The sequence below is a fragment of the Triticum aestivum genome, chromosome 4B (genome assembly GCF_018294505.1).
Source record: "Triticum aestivum cultivar Chinese Spring chromosome 4B, IWGSC CS RefSeq v2.1, whole genome shotgun sequence".
NCBI classification, from domain to species: domain Eukaryota; kingdom Viridiplantae; phylum Streptophyta; class Magnoliopsida; order Poales; family Poaceae; genus Triticum; species Triticum aestivum.
Window position 1 is genome coordinate 22,420,655 of NC_057804.1, and position 15,480 is coordinate 22,436,134.

Consider the following 15,480-nt stretch of genomic DNA (forward strand, 5'->3'; position numbering starts at 1 on the left):
GATATGTTTCTCGTATATGGAGGTGACAAAGAGCTCACCGTAAAAGGTTACGTTGATGCAAGCTTTGACACTGATCCGGACGATTCTAAATCGCAAACCGGATACGTGTTTACATTAAACGGTGGAGCTGTCAGTTGGTGCAGTTCTAAACAAAGCGTTGTAGCGGGATCTACATGTGAAGCGGAATACATAGCTGCTTCGGAAGCAGCAAATGAAGGAGTCTGGATGAAGGAGTTCATATCCGATCTAGGTGTCATACCTAGTGCATCGGGTCCAATGAAAATCTTTTGTGACAATACTGGTGCAATTGCCTTAGCAAAGGAATCCAGATTTCACAAAAGGACCAAACACATCAAGAGACGCTTCAACTCCATCCGGGATCTAGTCCAGGTGGGAGACATAGAGATTTGCAAGATACATACGGATCTGAATGTTGCAGACCCGTTGACTAAGCCTCTTCCACGAGCAAAACATGATCAGCACCAAGGCTCCATGGGTGTTAGAATCATTACAGTGTAATCTAGATTATTGACTCTAGTGCAAGTGGGAGACTGAAGGAAATATGCCCTAGAGGCAATAATAAAGTTATTATTTATTTCCTTATAATCATGATAAATGTTTATTATTCATGCTAGAATTGTATTTACCGGAAACATAATACATGTGTGAATACATAGACAAACAGAGTGTCACTAGTATGCCTCTACTTGACTAGCTCGTTAATCAAAGATGGTTATGTTTCCTAACCATGAACAATGAGTTGTTATTTGATTAACGAGGTCACATCATTAGTAGAATGATCTGATTGACATGACCCATTCCATTAGCTTAGCACCCGATCGTTTAGTATGTTGCTATTGCTTTCTTCATGACTTATACATGTTCCTATGACTATGAGATTATGCAACTCCCGTTTACCGGAGGAACACTTTGGGTACTACCAAACGTCACAACGTAACTGGGTGATTATAAAGGAGTACTACAGGTGTCTCCAATGGTCGATGTTGGGTTGGCGTATTTCGAGATTAGGATTTGTCACTCCGATTGTTGGAGAGGTATCTCTGGGCCCTCTCGGTAATACACATCACATAAGCCTTGCAAGCATTACAACTAATATGTTAGTTGTGAGATGATGTATTACGGAACGAGTAAAGAGACTTGCCGGTAACGAGATTGAACTAGGTATTGGATACCGACGATCGAATCTCGGGCAAGTAACATACCGATGACAAAGGGAACAACGTATGTTGTTATGCGGTCTGACCGATAAAAGATCTTCGTAGAATATGTAGGAGCCAATATGGGCATCCAGGTCCCGCTATTGGTTATTGACCAGAGACGTGTCTCGGTCATGTCTACATTGTTCTCGAACCCGTAGGGTCCGCACGCTTAAGGTTACGATGACAGTTATATTATGAGTTTATGCATTTTGATGTACCGAAGGTTGTTCGAAGTCCCGGATGTGATCACGGACATGACGAGGAGTCTCGAAATGGTCGAGACATAAAGATTGATATATTGGAAGTCTATGTTTGGACATCGGAAGTGTTCCGGGTGAAATCGGGATTTTACCGGGTTACCGGGAGGTTACCGGAACCCCCCGGGAGCCATATGGGCCATCATGGGCCTTAGTGGAAAGGAGAAAGGGGCAGCCCAAGGGGGCTGCGCGCCTCCCCCCTTCCCCTAGTCCTATTAGGACTAGGAGAGGTGGCCGGCCACCCCTCTCCCTCTTTCCCCCTTGGGAATCCTAGTTGGAATAGGATTGGGGGGGGAGTCCTACTCCCGGTAGGAGTAGGACTCCTCCTGCGCCTCTCCCTCTTGGCCGGCGCACCCTCCCCCCTTGGCTCCTTTATATACGGAGGCAGGGGCACCTCTAAACACACAAGTTGACACAAGTTGATCCACGTGATCGATTCCTTAGCCGTGTGTGGTGCCCCCTGCCACCATATTCCTCGATAATACTGTAGCGGAGTTTAGGCGAAGCCCTGCTGCTGTAATTCATCAAGATCGTCACCACGCCGTCGTGCTGACGGAACTCTTCCCCGACACTTTGCTGGATCGGAGTCCGGGGATCGTCATCGAGCTGAACGTGTGCTCGAACTCGGAGGTGCCGTAGTTTCGGTGCTTGATCGGTTGGATCGTGAAGACGTACGACTACTTCCTCTACGTCGTGTCATCGCTTCCACAGTCGGTCTGCGTAGGGTACGTAGACAATACTCTTCCCCTCGTTGCTATGCATCACATGATCTTGCGTGTGCGTAGGAAATTTTTTGAAATTACTACGAAACCCAACACTTCCCCCCTCCCCCGGCCTCGGCGAGACCGCGTGCGGCGCACCATGACGAGCTCCGCCTCCTCCTCCCCTTCCCGCAAGGTACCAAACCCTAACCCCCGCCCCGCCCCCAGGCCGGCCACGTCCAATCTCGCCAATCCCCCTTCCGATGCGGCCCCGCCGGATTCGCCTCGCGCCCGATTCGGCTGAATTAACCCCGCTGTTCGCGCACAGGTGCTGAGCAAGATTCGCGTGCCTCCGGCTGCAGAAGGAGCTCGGGGAGTGGCAGGCCAGCCCTCCCGGCGGCTTCACCTACAAGGTCTCGGACAACCTCCAGCGGTGCCTGCCCCTACGCCCTTCCCTCTCCCCCGCTCCCTCCTCCCCGCCCGACCAATCCAGTCCCCCCGTTCGGTCTGCCGTAGTATTGATCCGCTGCGGACCTTTTATCTTCGCTGCAATACGATTTCGTTCTCGTAATCTGTTTTATATATACCAAGCAAAAGGCAATATGAAAATCATGATGGGTGGCACGGCAACAGGCGGGTCATCGAGGTGTCGGGGGCGGAGGGGACGCTCTACGCCGGCGAGACCTACCGGCCGCAGGTTGACTTCCTGGAGCAGTACCCCATGGAGGCTCCATAGGTGAGAGAGAGAGAGAGAGATCCCCTGTTCTTTCTAATTTGTTTATCTCGTACCTTACGCGTAGAGCTCGTGTTATTTTGGACCGCGCTGATGGTACCGGCTCCAGCGCGTCGTCGTCGAATTGAGGTAGCAGCTTACGCTTCGGGTAACTCTTGGTTGGGCGCCCGAGGCCGTATTCCTCGACTGCCAGGACATTAGTCCACCTGTCGTTGAGCAGATCTTGATCAGCTTGAAGCTGCTGCTGCTTCTTTTCAGGCTCCTTGCAGTGGCTATTAGCCGGCGCTTAAAGCGCTCCTGTTCGAGAGGTTCCTCAGGCACGATAAAGTCTTCGTCGCCGAGGCTCACTTCATCCTCAGAGAGTGGAAGATAATTACTATCCTCCGAGTCTTCATTTACAGCATGTTCATCAGGGCTAATTTGCCCATCTTCCCGATCGTCCTGTTCGGAGGTTGGCTCGACGGGGTCATCTTGGTCTTCGGCGTCGTCCGGAGTGTTGTTATCTCTGGTGCCGGTATTGCTGTCTTTTCCACGGCGTGATTTAGAGCGGCACCGCCGATGTCGGCGCTTTGGTTGTATATCAGGAGGTTTATCCTCGACTGGATTTTTCTCATTATCGCCGTTACCCTCTTTGGGTGTATCCACCATGTACATGTCATACGAAGAGGTGGTCGTCCAGCGTCCGGTAAACGGTGGGTTTTGGGCCTGCTCTTCTCTGGTATCATCGTCCATACCATCGATGTCTTCGGAGCCATAATCGAGCATGTCGGTTAAGTCCTCGACAGTGGCTATGAAGTGGGTGGTGGGTGGGACGTAAAATTCCCCGCTCTCAACCCCTAGTCCGGGTTGGGTGTAGTTCGGACGTTGCCCCTCTGTGATGACGAGGGATCGCATTAAGTCCAGAGCCTCGCTTAAAGACAAGGTTTGGCCAGGGGGAGGAGAGTCCGTGGAGTACGGCAGGAAGGAGACTCCTTGGCCGAGCTCATACGATGCTGGCTCCGAGGGTTCGGAGTCAGTGTTCAGAGAAGAGTCCGGCTTCATGAAGATTGCCGGTAATACTACTTCCTCCGGCTCTCCCGCACTAGGCTCAATAGCCGTAGAGAGTCTGGCGGGCTCGGGAATCCCGTCTTTGGACCTGGTGATGCGCTCCGGATCTAAGGCCAGAGCGGAGGTTGGGGTCGCGAACCCTTGGAAGATCAAGTCTCCTCGGATATCATCAACATAATCCAGATTTCCTAAACTAATCTGGTGACCTGGGGCATAGCTGTCGATCTGCTCTAGATGGCCAATCGAGTTGGCCCGCAGTGCGAAGCCGCCGAACACAAACATCTGGCCGGGGAGAAAAACCTCCCTCAGGGCAGCCTTGTTGTGGATGACCGATGGAGCCATCGAACCTTCTAACAACGACACAGCGGATCTCTCAATGAAAGCACCAATGTCAGTGTCAAAACCGGCAGATCTCGGGTAGGGGGTCCCGAACTATGCGTCTGAGGATCGAAGGTAACAGGAGACAGGGACACGATGTTTACCCAGGTTCGGGCCCTCTCAATGGAGGTAATACCCTACTTCCTGCTTGATTATCTTGGATGAATATGGGGTTTACAAGAGTTGATCTACCTCGAGATCGTAATGGCTAAACCCTCGATGTCTAGCCTGTATGATTATGATTGCCTCCACGGACTAATCCCTCCGGTTTATATAGACACCGGAGGGGCCTAGGGTTGCACATAGTCGGTTTACAGAGGAAGGAATCTTCATATCGAACGCCAAGCTTGCCTTTCGCGCAAAGGAGAGTCCCATCCGGACACGGGAGGAAGTCTTCTATCTTGTATCTTCATGGCCCATTAGTCCGGCCTACGTCACATAGCCCGGACGCTGTAATACAAGACCCCCTCAGTGACCTCAACTTCCATGAGTGCTGCTAAAGTGTCCAAAACCTCTGACAACACCTGAGCCGGAGGGCGTGCTGAACGGCTCGCACCAGCTGTCACCGCGTTCGTTGAACTGGAAGTCATAGCCGCTACTGTTGAGGAATTGTGAGCTGGTTGCGTGCCCGCCATGAAGATTGCAGCCCTGTTCGGCGGCTCGTAGGTGTCTGAAATACTGTCGCCATCGAAACAGCCCCCAAGTCGGGCATCTTGCAGTTGATACATTGAGTTGGTCTCACCAGTTGACGACTCTCCATCAGAGTAGATGGGCATCTCACCACCAGACACAAATCCTTCCTCATACTCCACCCCATGGACGCATCCAACAAAGGCGCGCTTCACCACAACATGAATCTTGGCGAGTCGTGCACGCTGAGCTGTCTCAATGATGTTGGTGTAGGTGTCCGGCTCAGGGCCTGACTCACCGATCTTGCCGATGAAGACGTGGATTCCGCCGAAGGGGACCCGGTACCAATACTCAATTGAGCCTGCCTCGGGGCCCCGGCCGGCGTCGTCGATGTAGAGCTTGCCGCGACGACTCTTGGTCATCCGGCCCACAGCGTATCCCGTGATCCCTGCGAAGTCGCCCTTCAAGAACTCAAAACCACCGTGAGCAGGCCCCACGGTGGTCACTAACTGTCGTGGACTTGACACGACAGATGTCCTAGCGAAAGGACTTAATCGTGGAGCCATCGTAGTTAGGTTAGCTTAAAAGGGCTTAATCGGGACAAATGACACATAGAGTTTATACTGGTTCGGCCCCTCGCGGTGGAGGTAAAGGCTTACTCCAGTTTGGGATTGTATTGCTTGGGTTCCGATTACCAGGGAGCGAATACGCTTGACCTAGTTCTCGATCTCTTGTTTCTTGTCCTCAACTCGCCGTCGGGTCACCCCTTTATATACATAGGTTGATGCCTAACGGTTTACAGAGTCCCGGCCGGCTCATACACAACGTGTCCGGCTCGGTGACTAACTATGCTTGCCTTACAATACAAGTTATACTTTATGGCTGTTCATCCTCTTGGGCCTCAAGTCGCCTCTGGGTCTTGGGCCGTCAATGGGCTTGCTATGACCCGCCATCTTCATTGATAAGTCGCCTGGGACATGACCCGACCCCTCCTGGGCGGTTCATACCTAGTAGTTATATCCCCAACACACGTTTTACTGACCAAATGAATGATGGCCTATGTGCAGAGTTTACGGATAAGGAGATTGCAGATGCACTTTTTCAGATTGGACCGCTCAAGGCTCCGGAGCCTGATGACTTCCCTGCCCGTTTCTTTCAGAGGAACTGGTTTGTCATGCGAGAGCAGGTGATCTCCGGGGTTAAGAAATTTTTCCGGACAGGAGTCATGCCTGAGGGGGTGAACAACACATCCATAGTTCTCATTGCCAAGGTTGAAAACCCCGTGCGGCTCACGGAGTTCAAGCCGACCAGTTTGTGTAACGTCATCTACAAGGTAGTGCCTAAATGTTTGGTTAACCGTTTGAGGCCTATTCTTGATGAGATTATATCGCTTGAGCAGAGTGCCTTCGTCCCTGGACGGATGATCACTGATAATGCATTGATAGCATTTGAGTGCATTCACTATATTCAGAAGGAAAAGGACCCGAATAAAAGTTTTTGTGCTTATAAATTGGATTTGTCTAAAGCATATGACAGAGTAGACTGGATCTTCTTGGAGCGAATGATGCAAAAGATGGGCTTCGCTCGCCGTTGGGTGAACTGGATTATGACATGCGTCACCTCGGTGAGATACACTATTAAATTTAATGGAACCCTCTTCGATTCATTTGCACCGTTGTGTGCACTTCGGCAAGGTGATCCTCTCTTCCCATTTTTGTTCCTTAGGGAAAAATATGCAAAAACAAAAATAGACAAAAAAACACAATCCGTAGCACGCGACCCATTAGGACTAAACGTGCCATGGGCGGGCCCGTGTGCTGGCACGGCACAACCCACTTATAAACGTGCCTAGGTGGGACCTACCATGCCTGACATGTTTAAGCGTGAGCCGGGCCGGGCCGGCCCACTTGGCCAGGTCTCCCAACGCATGGAAGTTCACAAGGCATCGAGTTACTCCCTCCGTTCCTTGATGTAAGGTGTATAGATTTTTGAGAAAAATTCCGAAATACTCCCTCCGTCCGGAAATACTTGTCTTAGAAATGGTTGAAAATGGATATATCTATAACTAAAATAAGTCTAGATACAACCATTCCTAAGACAGGTATTTCCGGACGGGGGAGTATAAGGTGTATTGCATTGCACCACTCGTTTGGATATTTTTTTTAGGGATTTGATTACATTTCCTTATATGGGGCAAGCTCCTTTATTTCCTCATGTCAATTAGTTAGGTGTAATTTTGCCCAAAACTTGTGAAATTTTTCCTCCACATGCGTTCTTTAATTTCCGTGCCAAAAACTATACATCCTATATCTAGGAACGGAGGGAGTATTATATTTCTCATCACAACAAAAGGAGAAAGCGTTGAATTGAGCGGCGAGTCTTTCCAGCCGGCCACTTGAGCTCCTCCGCCATCGGCATCCCCGTCGCGTCGCACCCCGCCGCTACACCAACCCACCCCACCCCACGTATTCCCCGCACCTTTCCCCCCTCCCCCGGCCTCGGCGAGACCGCGCGCGGCGCGCCATGACGAGCTCCGCCTCCTCCTCCCCTTCCCGCAAGGTACCAAACCCTAACCCCCGCCCCGCCCCCGGGCCGGCCACGTCCAATCTCGCCGACCCCCCTTCCGATCCGGCCCCGCCGGATTCGCCGACCGCCGCCCGATTCGGCCGAATTAACCCCGCTGTTGCCGTGTGTGTGTGTGCGCGGGCGCAGGTGCTGAGCAAGATCGCGTGCCTCCGGCTGCAGAAGGAGCTCGGGGAGTGGCAGGCCAGCCCTCCCGGCGGCTTCACCTACAAGGTCTCCGACAACCTCCAGCGGTGCCTGCCCCTACGCCCTCCCCTCTCCCCCGCTCCCTCCTCCCCGCCCGACCAATCCAGTCCCCCCGTTCGGTCCGCCGTAGTATCGATCCGCTGCGGACCTTTTATCTTCGCTGCAATACGATTCCGTTCTCGTAATCTGTTTTTTTATATACCGAGCAAAAGGCGATATGAAAATCATGATGGGTGGCACGGCAACAGGTGGGTCATCGAGGTGTCGGGGGCGGAGGGGACGCTCTACGCCGGCGAGACGTACCGGCTGCAGGTTGACTTCCCGGAGCAGTACCCCATGGAGGCTCCACAGGTGAGAGAGAGAGAGACATCCCCTGTTCTTTCTGCTTTCTTTAGCTCGTACCTCACGCGTAGAGCTCGCGTTATTTTGGACCGCTCTGATGGATGCTTTGGTGCAGGTTATATTTATGCATCCGGCGCCGATGCATCCGCACATTTACAGCAATGGGCACATCTGTCTAGGTATAATTCTTGTTGCTCCTTTTGATACGTGTTTAGTTTTGTTCTTCATGCTTTTGCACGCTTGAGTGGCATATGGAAAGGTCCATTAACTACCCTTTTCGTGTTCAACACTCAAGATTGATAAGATTATCTTGGACCATATGATGGATTAATGGTATATCACCTATGGGTGAGCTGATAGGCGAGGTCGCGGGAACGTACAGCCAACAACGAGCTGCCCCCTCACTAGGTTCTTTTTAGTCTTGCTCCCGCGCTAGGCATTCTCGAGCGCGCGCGTTTGCGGCAGAAAAATCATGGGCCAAGCTGCATGCACGTAAATAAGGCCCAAGCTGGCAAGCTGTTGTGGCTTGCTTTTCTGGTCGACTTGTACGTGCGTACGAGGCGCTGCCGGTTGGTGGTTTAGTCCCACCTCGGCCAGCCACACACAAGGAGGCGGATAGCTAGTCTATATAATAGCGTAGGTGGAAAGGATGCGAGCCACGGAGCCACACGGCTGATTCGTTGGCATATTTGGCGAATACGGTATAAACCGATTACCAGACCGAAAAGCTCGGTTAACTGAATTTTCGGTTTTCTATTTTGTGTTGACTTTATCGGTTTCCATCTTTGCAAACCGATTTAAAAAAAAACGAATGGTGCCGAACCTGCTTCTAAATTAACGTGTATAAAAGCTAAAAATATGTACTGATATGGCGTTATTCCTGGTCCACCAATATGCTTTGATACATACAGAGGAAATTTAATAGCACACATAATTTTCTTAAGATGGAGGTTAAGGTATTAAATTATGCGTCTCTGAACTAAATCCACTATATATATTTTTTTCAATATTCTTCTGCTGAGTAACTAAAAGAAAAGTACTAATCAACATCCTATAAGATTTGTGACCACCATATATTAGCTTTATACGCATCAAGTCCCCAGATGCTCATAGCCACGCCAATTTACCTGTGACAAAAGCACAACCTGTGCATGCTCATAGCTTATTATTTTCATCTTTGCAGCTTGGCATCCGACCAGTGCCTCGGTAGTTCCCTTTATGGACTGGATGGATAGGTCATCGCTAATTGATTATCCAGTACAATGCTACCTGTGTTAATGTCAGCATAGATCAAATATACTGATGAACTGAATCATGCAGATGAATAAATAATGTTGTCTATTAAAGCTCTATATACCTGTGAAATGTCTTCTGTTATTAGTAAAAGAACATGTAGCCTAGAAAACAGAGTAAAAGAACATCTGTTTTTAGGCAAACCATGTAACTTAGGCTCTTTCGCATTATAGATAAATTGCCCCCAAGCGCCCCGATTCCCTGTCATCTCCCAGCAGCAAACCTAGCCAGCGCCCCAGCCTCCTCTTGCACGAATGCTTCCGCTCTCTTGTACACTGATATGTGCTGCAGGCCATGCACGACACTTTCCTAAACTAATGACCCGACAACCTTGATCATAATTACTGATCCTCACCAGACTCTCAACTAGGAAACCTACAAGTGACTAGACAGGTACTACACGTGTACCAGAACCCAGCTAATCTCGCTAATCATAGTATTGAAACTACATGGACAAGTGACATGACAATAAATTTTTTGTGCTCTCGTTTATTCTATTTATGCATCTTTGAGCGAGAGAGAAATATTATTATGAAATACACTCTCTGTTCCTAAATATAAGTCGTTTTTGCAGTTCAATTTAAACTGCCAAAACGTCTTATATTTAGAAACAGGGGTAGTAGTTTATACATTAGTATATAATAAAAAAAGCATTTACTGTTGGTCAAAATACCATTTAAACAAGCTACTCCCTCCGTCCGGAAATACTTGTCAGAGGAATGAATGTATCTAGACATTTTAGTTCTACATACATCCATTTTTATGCATTTCTCCGACAAGTATTTCCGGACGGAGGGAGTATTAACTAAGAGTTGGCAAATTACACTGATCTGGGCACTCTGGCGGTATTTCAGCATTTTCACCAGCTCACAACAGCTCCCACGGCTACGCTGCCAAACAGTTAACCTTCATCACAGCCACTTCCTCGATTGCCACCGCCGCAAGTCTATAGATGCTTCGGTCGAAGCTGCAGCCCAAACAAACAAGTCCATATGTACTACGGTGAATTCCCACACCATGTGTCACAAGTCTTCCTGGCCCAGTCTATTTACTTACCCGTTATTCCGCTCAACTTTGATCAATTCACATATAGCGGGTTTTTTAAACAAGATGAGATAAGCTCACTATATTGTCAAGTCATGTCTTTCTAAGACAAATAGATATCTAGACATTTGGTGAACATCTAGTACCTTTTGCCTCTTAGTTTTTTAATGTAAGATTGAGCCGTAACAGTTAGCTCTTTCATCAGTTTTTCTTTCTTTGCATCATCTTGTAAACCGATTTAATTTAAGGTTGTTTTCATGGGTTCTTGAGTATCTGTCGACGTGTCTGGTTTTATTTAACAACTGCCATATTTTGACATGCTACAATAGTGCATTTTCATGTGCTGAAACCCCAGCTTTCTAACGATTCACTTGTCTGCAGATATATTGTATGACTCGTGGTCACCAGCAATGACGGTCAGTTCCGTGTGCATCAGCATCTTGTCCATGTTGTCAAGTTCACCAGCTAAGGTCACCCAGCTCCCTCTACATTATCTACAATCTAACTGAACGGTCATCTAACTGTACATATTGTTTGCATGCAGGAACGCCCATCCGATAACGATCGCTACGTCAGGAACTGCCGCAACGGGAGGTCTCCGAAGGAGACGAGGTGGTGGTTTCATGATGACAAAGTGTGATGGGCTCCAGCTGGTTTCTTCTTCCGGCATCAGCAGCTCTTATACATCATCATCCTGCCTACCGTAGTATGGCGTGCGTCGTTCATGAAAAGGATCATTTAGGCAAGTATTTCAAGCCATCTATTTGGCGGCAAATTGACATGCCCATGTATGTGGTTTTGTACATGATGAACCTGCACCTGTATCAACTCCCGTGCTTACCAACTCTTATCCCTTTTGATATGATGAAAGTAGTAATCGAGTGTTATCTTATTATTAATAGAGGCACCAAGTGCTGGCTGGGTCTTGTTTGCTTGATTTCATGATCATATTTGATTAGACATCAGCAATGGTTCGTATTCTACAACCATTTGGCATAGACATCCTAATCGGTTCAATGTTAGAATCGTAAATTTGTAATTCTATAAGAGCGACCCAAACCATTTTTAGAGCATATCCAACACAGACCTATAATTTGATGACCCAAAACCAGTTTTAGGTTTTTTTTAGACAAAAAACCAGTTTTAGGTGTTTCCAACAGCAGCCCTTAATTGGGACCAACTAATTAGAGTGTTGCGCTCTTGACCACCCTTGGTTTTTTTTTCTTGCATGCGTTTTAGAATTTTTTTTTTTTTTTTTTTTGCTTTTCCTTGGTTTTCCCTAGGTTTTGACGAGATTTTTTTAGGGAAGCAGTACTTCTCCATGAGAAGCACAATATGTGCTTTTTGTGATGTGCTTTAGCACAGCTAGCGCGATTGTGCTTCTCAAAAGAAAAAACACATTGTGCTTCTAGAAAAAAGAAAAGAAAAAAAAAACCACAGTATGTGCTTCCATGGAAAGCACAAATATGCTTTCTGAAAAGGAAAAAGCACTAATGTTCTTCCAAAAAAAAGTGGAATGCGTAACTATGCTTTCACGTTCCGGTTTTCTTTCGGTTTTTGAACTACTTTCCGCGTGTTCTGGTTCCAACCAAATATGTGCCCATAAAGGTAATGTTTATCTGAACATTTTGATATCTTATTTGCATTTTTCTGAGTTTGTATGAATTAGTTATGAATTTTCAAAGTTTTGGTCAAACGGTCAAAGGGCATTGGAGGGACCTTGATGGAAAAAGTAAGGGCAAAACTGAGCAAGCTCGAAAAGTAAGGGCAAAATCCGTGGGTTGGAACCAACTAGGGGTAAAAATGCAATTGTCCCTTTTTTATTTTGAGAAAACCCGTATATGTAACTTAGATATAGACAAATCTAGATTTTTTTAGGGGTATATAGACAAATCTAGATGGGTTGCAAATACGATAAGAATAATATATGCACATAGATCTACCTACCATGTAGTAGATGTGCGGCCCAGTTTCATGCCACATTTTCATAATCAGAGGGGTATTAATATGCATTAAGGATATGAACATATGATCTTCCACCGAATAAACCAACTAGCATCAACTACAAGGAGTAATCAACACTACTAGCAACCCACAAGTACCAATCTGAGGTTTTGAGGCAAAGATTGGATACAAGAGATGAACTAGGGTTTGAAAGGAGATGGTGTTGGTAAAGATGTTGATGGAGATTGACCCCCTCCCGGTGAGAGGATCGATGGTGATGATTTCCCCCTCCCGAAGGGAAGTTTCCTCAGCAGAACAGCTCCGCCACAGCCCTAGATTGGTTGCGCCAAGGTTCCGCCTCGTGGCGGCGGAGTTTCGTCCCGAAAGCTTGCTTATGATTTTTTTTCCAGGGTAAAAGACTTCATATAGTAGAAAATGGCCACCAGAAGGCTGCCATGGGGCCCACGAGGCAGGGGTAGCGCCCAGGGGGGTAGGGCGCGCCCCCCACCCTCATGGATGGTGGGTGGCTCGCCTCTGATATTTCTTCCGCTCAGTATTTTTTATTAAAAATGACTTTCGTGGAGTTTCAGGACTTTTGGAGTTGTGCAGAATAGGTCTCTAATATTTGCTCCTTTTCCAGCCCAGAATCCCAGCTGTCGGCATTCTCCCTCTTCATGTAAACCTTGTAAAATAAAAGAGAATAGGCATAAGTATTGTCGCATAACATGTAATAACCGCCCATAATGCAATAAATATCGATATAAAAGCATGATGCAAAATGGACGTTCAGGGGGCGCGCCCTCCTGCCTCGTGGCTTCCTCGTTGCGTCTCCGACTTCATCTCCAAGTCTTCTGGTTTCCTTTCGGTCCAAGAAAGATTATCGCGAAGGTTTCATTCCGTTTGAACTCCGTTTGATATTCTTTTTCTGTGAAACTCTAAAATAGGCAAAAAGCCAAAAACTGACACTGGGCCCTCGGTTAATAGATTAGTCCCAAAAATAATATAAAATAGCATATAAATGCCTATTAAACATCCAAAACAGATCATATAATAGCATGGAACAATCAAAACTTATAGATATGTTGGAGACGTATTAGAAATCATCGTCATCATCATCACCAACAACTCTCCCATCTTGGGGAGGGCTATCTTCATCAACATCTTCACAGCACCAACTCCTCTCAAATCCTAGTTCATCTCTTGTGTTCAATCTTTGTATCAAACTATAGATTGGTGCTTGTGGGTGACTAGTAGTGTTGATTACATCTTGTAGTTGATTACTATATGGTGAATTTGGTGGAAGATTATATGTTCAGATCCATTATGCTATTTAATACCCCTCTAATCTTGAGCATGTTTATCATTTGTGGGTAGTTACTTTCGTTCTTGAGGTCATGGGAGAAATCATGTTGCAAGTAATTATGTGAACTTGATGTCATGTGGTGTCATGTGAACATTGACTACATGACACTTCACCATATTTGGGCCTAAGGGAATGCATTGTGGAGTAGTTATTAGATGGTGGGTTGCGAGAGTGACAAAATCTTAAACCCCAGTTTATGCGCTATTCCGTAAGGGACCGATTGGATCCAAAAGTCTAATGCTATGGTTAGAATTTATTCTTAATACTTTTCTCGTAGTTGATCATAAGTAGGAGGTTTGTTCAAGTAAGAACAGCACCTAAGCACCAGTCCACCCACATATCAAATTATCAAAGTACCGAACACGAATTAAGCCAACATGGTGAAAATGACTAGATGATATTCCCGTGTACCCTCAAGAACACTTTGCTTATCATAAGAAACCGTTTTGCCTGTCCTTTGCCTCAAAAGGATTGGGCTACCTTGCTGCATTTTTGTTACTACTATGAGGGTACGTGGACACACTCTTCCCTCTCGTTGCTATGCATCACATAGATAGATCTTGCGTGATCGTAGGAAAATTTTGAAATTACCGCGTTCCCCAACATGATCCAGCCACCACGGAGTCCAGAACCACCAGATCCAATCTAGACACCGTCATGGAGGGGTTCACAACTTCCATTGGTGCCTCTTCTATGATGCGTGAGTAGTTCTTTGTAGACCTATGGGTCTGTAGTTAGTAGCTAGATGGCTTCCTTTCTCTCTTGATTATCAATACAATGGTATCTTGGAGATCCATATGATATAAGTCTTTTGGCGGTGTGTTTGTTGGGATCCGATGAACTTTGAGTTGATGATCAAATCTATGCTTTTATCCATGAAAATTATTTGAGTCTTCTTTGATCTCGTATATGCATGATTGCTTATAGCCTCGTATTTCTTCTCCGATATTTGGGTTTTGTTTGCCCAACTTGATCTATTTATCTTGCAATGAGAAGAGGTTCTTTGTAGTGGGTTCGATCTTACGGTGCTTAATCCCAGTGACAGAAGGGGAACCGACACGTATGTATTGTTGCTACTGGATAATAAGATGAATATCTCCGCAATAGATAAACGGATCTCGTCTACATCATGTCATCGTTCTTATTGCATTACTCCATTTTCTCATGAACTTAATACACTAGATGCATGCTGGATAGTGTTTGATGTGTGGAGTAATAGTAGTAGATGCAGGCAGGAGTCGGTCTACTAATCGTGGACGTGATGCCTATATAATGATCATTGCCTGGATATCGTCATGATTATTTGAAGTTCTATCAATTGCCCAACAGTAATTGTTTTCCCACCGTTTGCTATTTTTCTAGAGAGAAGCCACTAGTGAAACCTACAGCCCCCGGGTCTCTTTTCATCATATTTGCCTTTGCGATCTATTTTTCTTTGCATTTATTTTCAGATCTGTTAAACCAAAAATACAAAAATACCTTGCTGCAATTTATTTGTTCCGCGATCTATTTATCCTATCTACCACTTTTTACTTCACGTTATTTGCCTACTTGAAGCGCCGTACCCGAAAGGGATTGACAACCCCTTTAACACGTCGGGTTGTGAGTATTTGTTATTTATCTGCAGGTGTTATTTATGTGGTGTGAGGAGGTTTTCCTACTGGTTCGATAACCTTGGTCTCATCATCGAGGGAAATACCTACCGTCGCTATACTGCATCATCCCTTCCTCTTTGGGGAAATGCCAACGTAGTTCTAGC

The 15,480-nt window shown here is 46.8% G+C and overlaps 1 protein-coding gene and 1 pseudogene across 1 annotated transcript; both read left to right on the top strand.

Annotated features, from left to right (window-relative positions):
- The first annotated feature begins 2,338 nt into the window (after positions 1 to 2,338).
- Positions 2,339 to 2,914, top strand: LOC123090676 (probable ubiquitin-conjugating enzyme E2 18; annotated as a pseudogene).
- A 4,409-nt stretch (positions 2,915 to 7,323) lies between these two features.
- LOC123090677 (probable ubiquitin-conjugating enzyme E2 18) lies at positions 7,324 to 11,313 on the top strand. The gene is made up of 6 exons (XM_044512001.1): positions 7,324 to 7,525; positions 7,679 to 7,782; positions 7,984 to 8,086; positions 8,193 to 8,256; positions 10,796 to 10,884; positions 10,959 to 11,313. The coding sequence occupies exons 1-6, from the start codon at positions 7,490 to 7,492 to the stop codon at positions 11,052 to 11,054; spliced, it is 492 nt and encodes a 163-aa protein (XP_044367936.1). The 5' UTR covers positions 7,324 to 7,489; the 3' UTR covers positions 11,055 to 11,313.
- Positions 11,314 to 15,480: the final 4,167 nt, after the last annotated feature.

Coding starts and splice junctions, on each gene's coding strand:
- LOC123090677 (XM_044512001.1), top strand. CDS start 7,490: ATGACGAGCTCCGCCTCCTCCTCCCCTTCCCGCAAG. Junction 8,087..8,192: donor ACCCCATGGAGGCTCCACAG/GTGAGAGAGAGA, acceptor GCTTTGGTGCAG/GTTATATTTATGCATCCGGC. Junction 8,257..10,795: donor CAATGGGCACATCTGTCTAG/GTATAATTCTTG, acceptor ACTTGTCTGCAG/ATATATTGTATGACTCGTGG.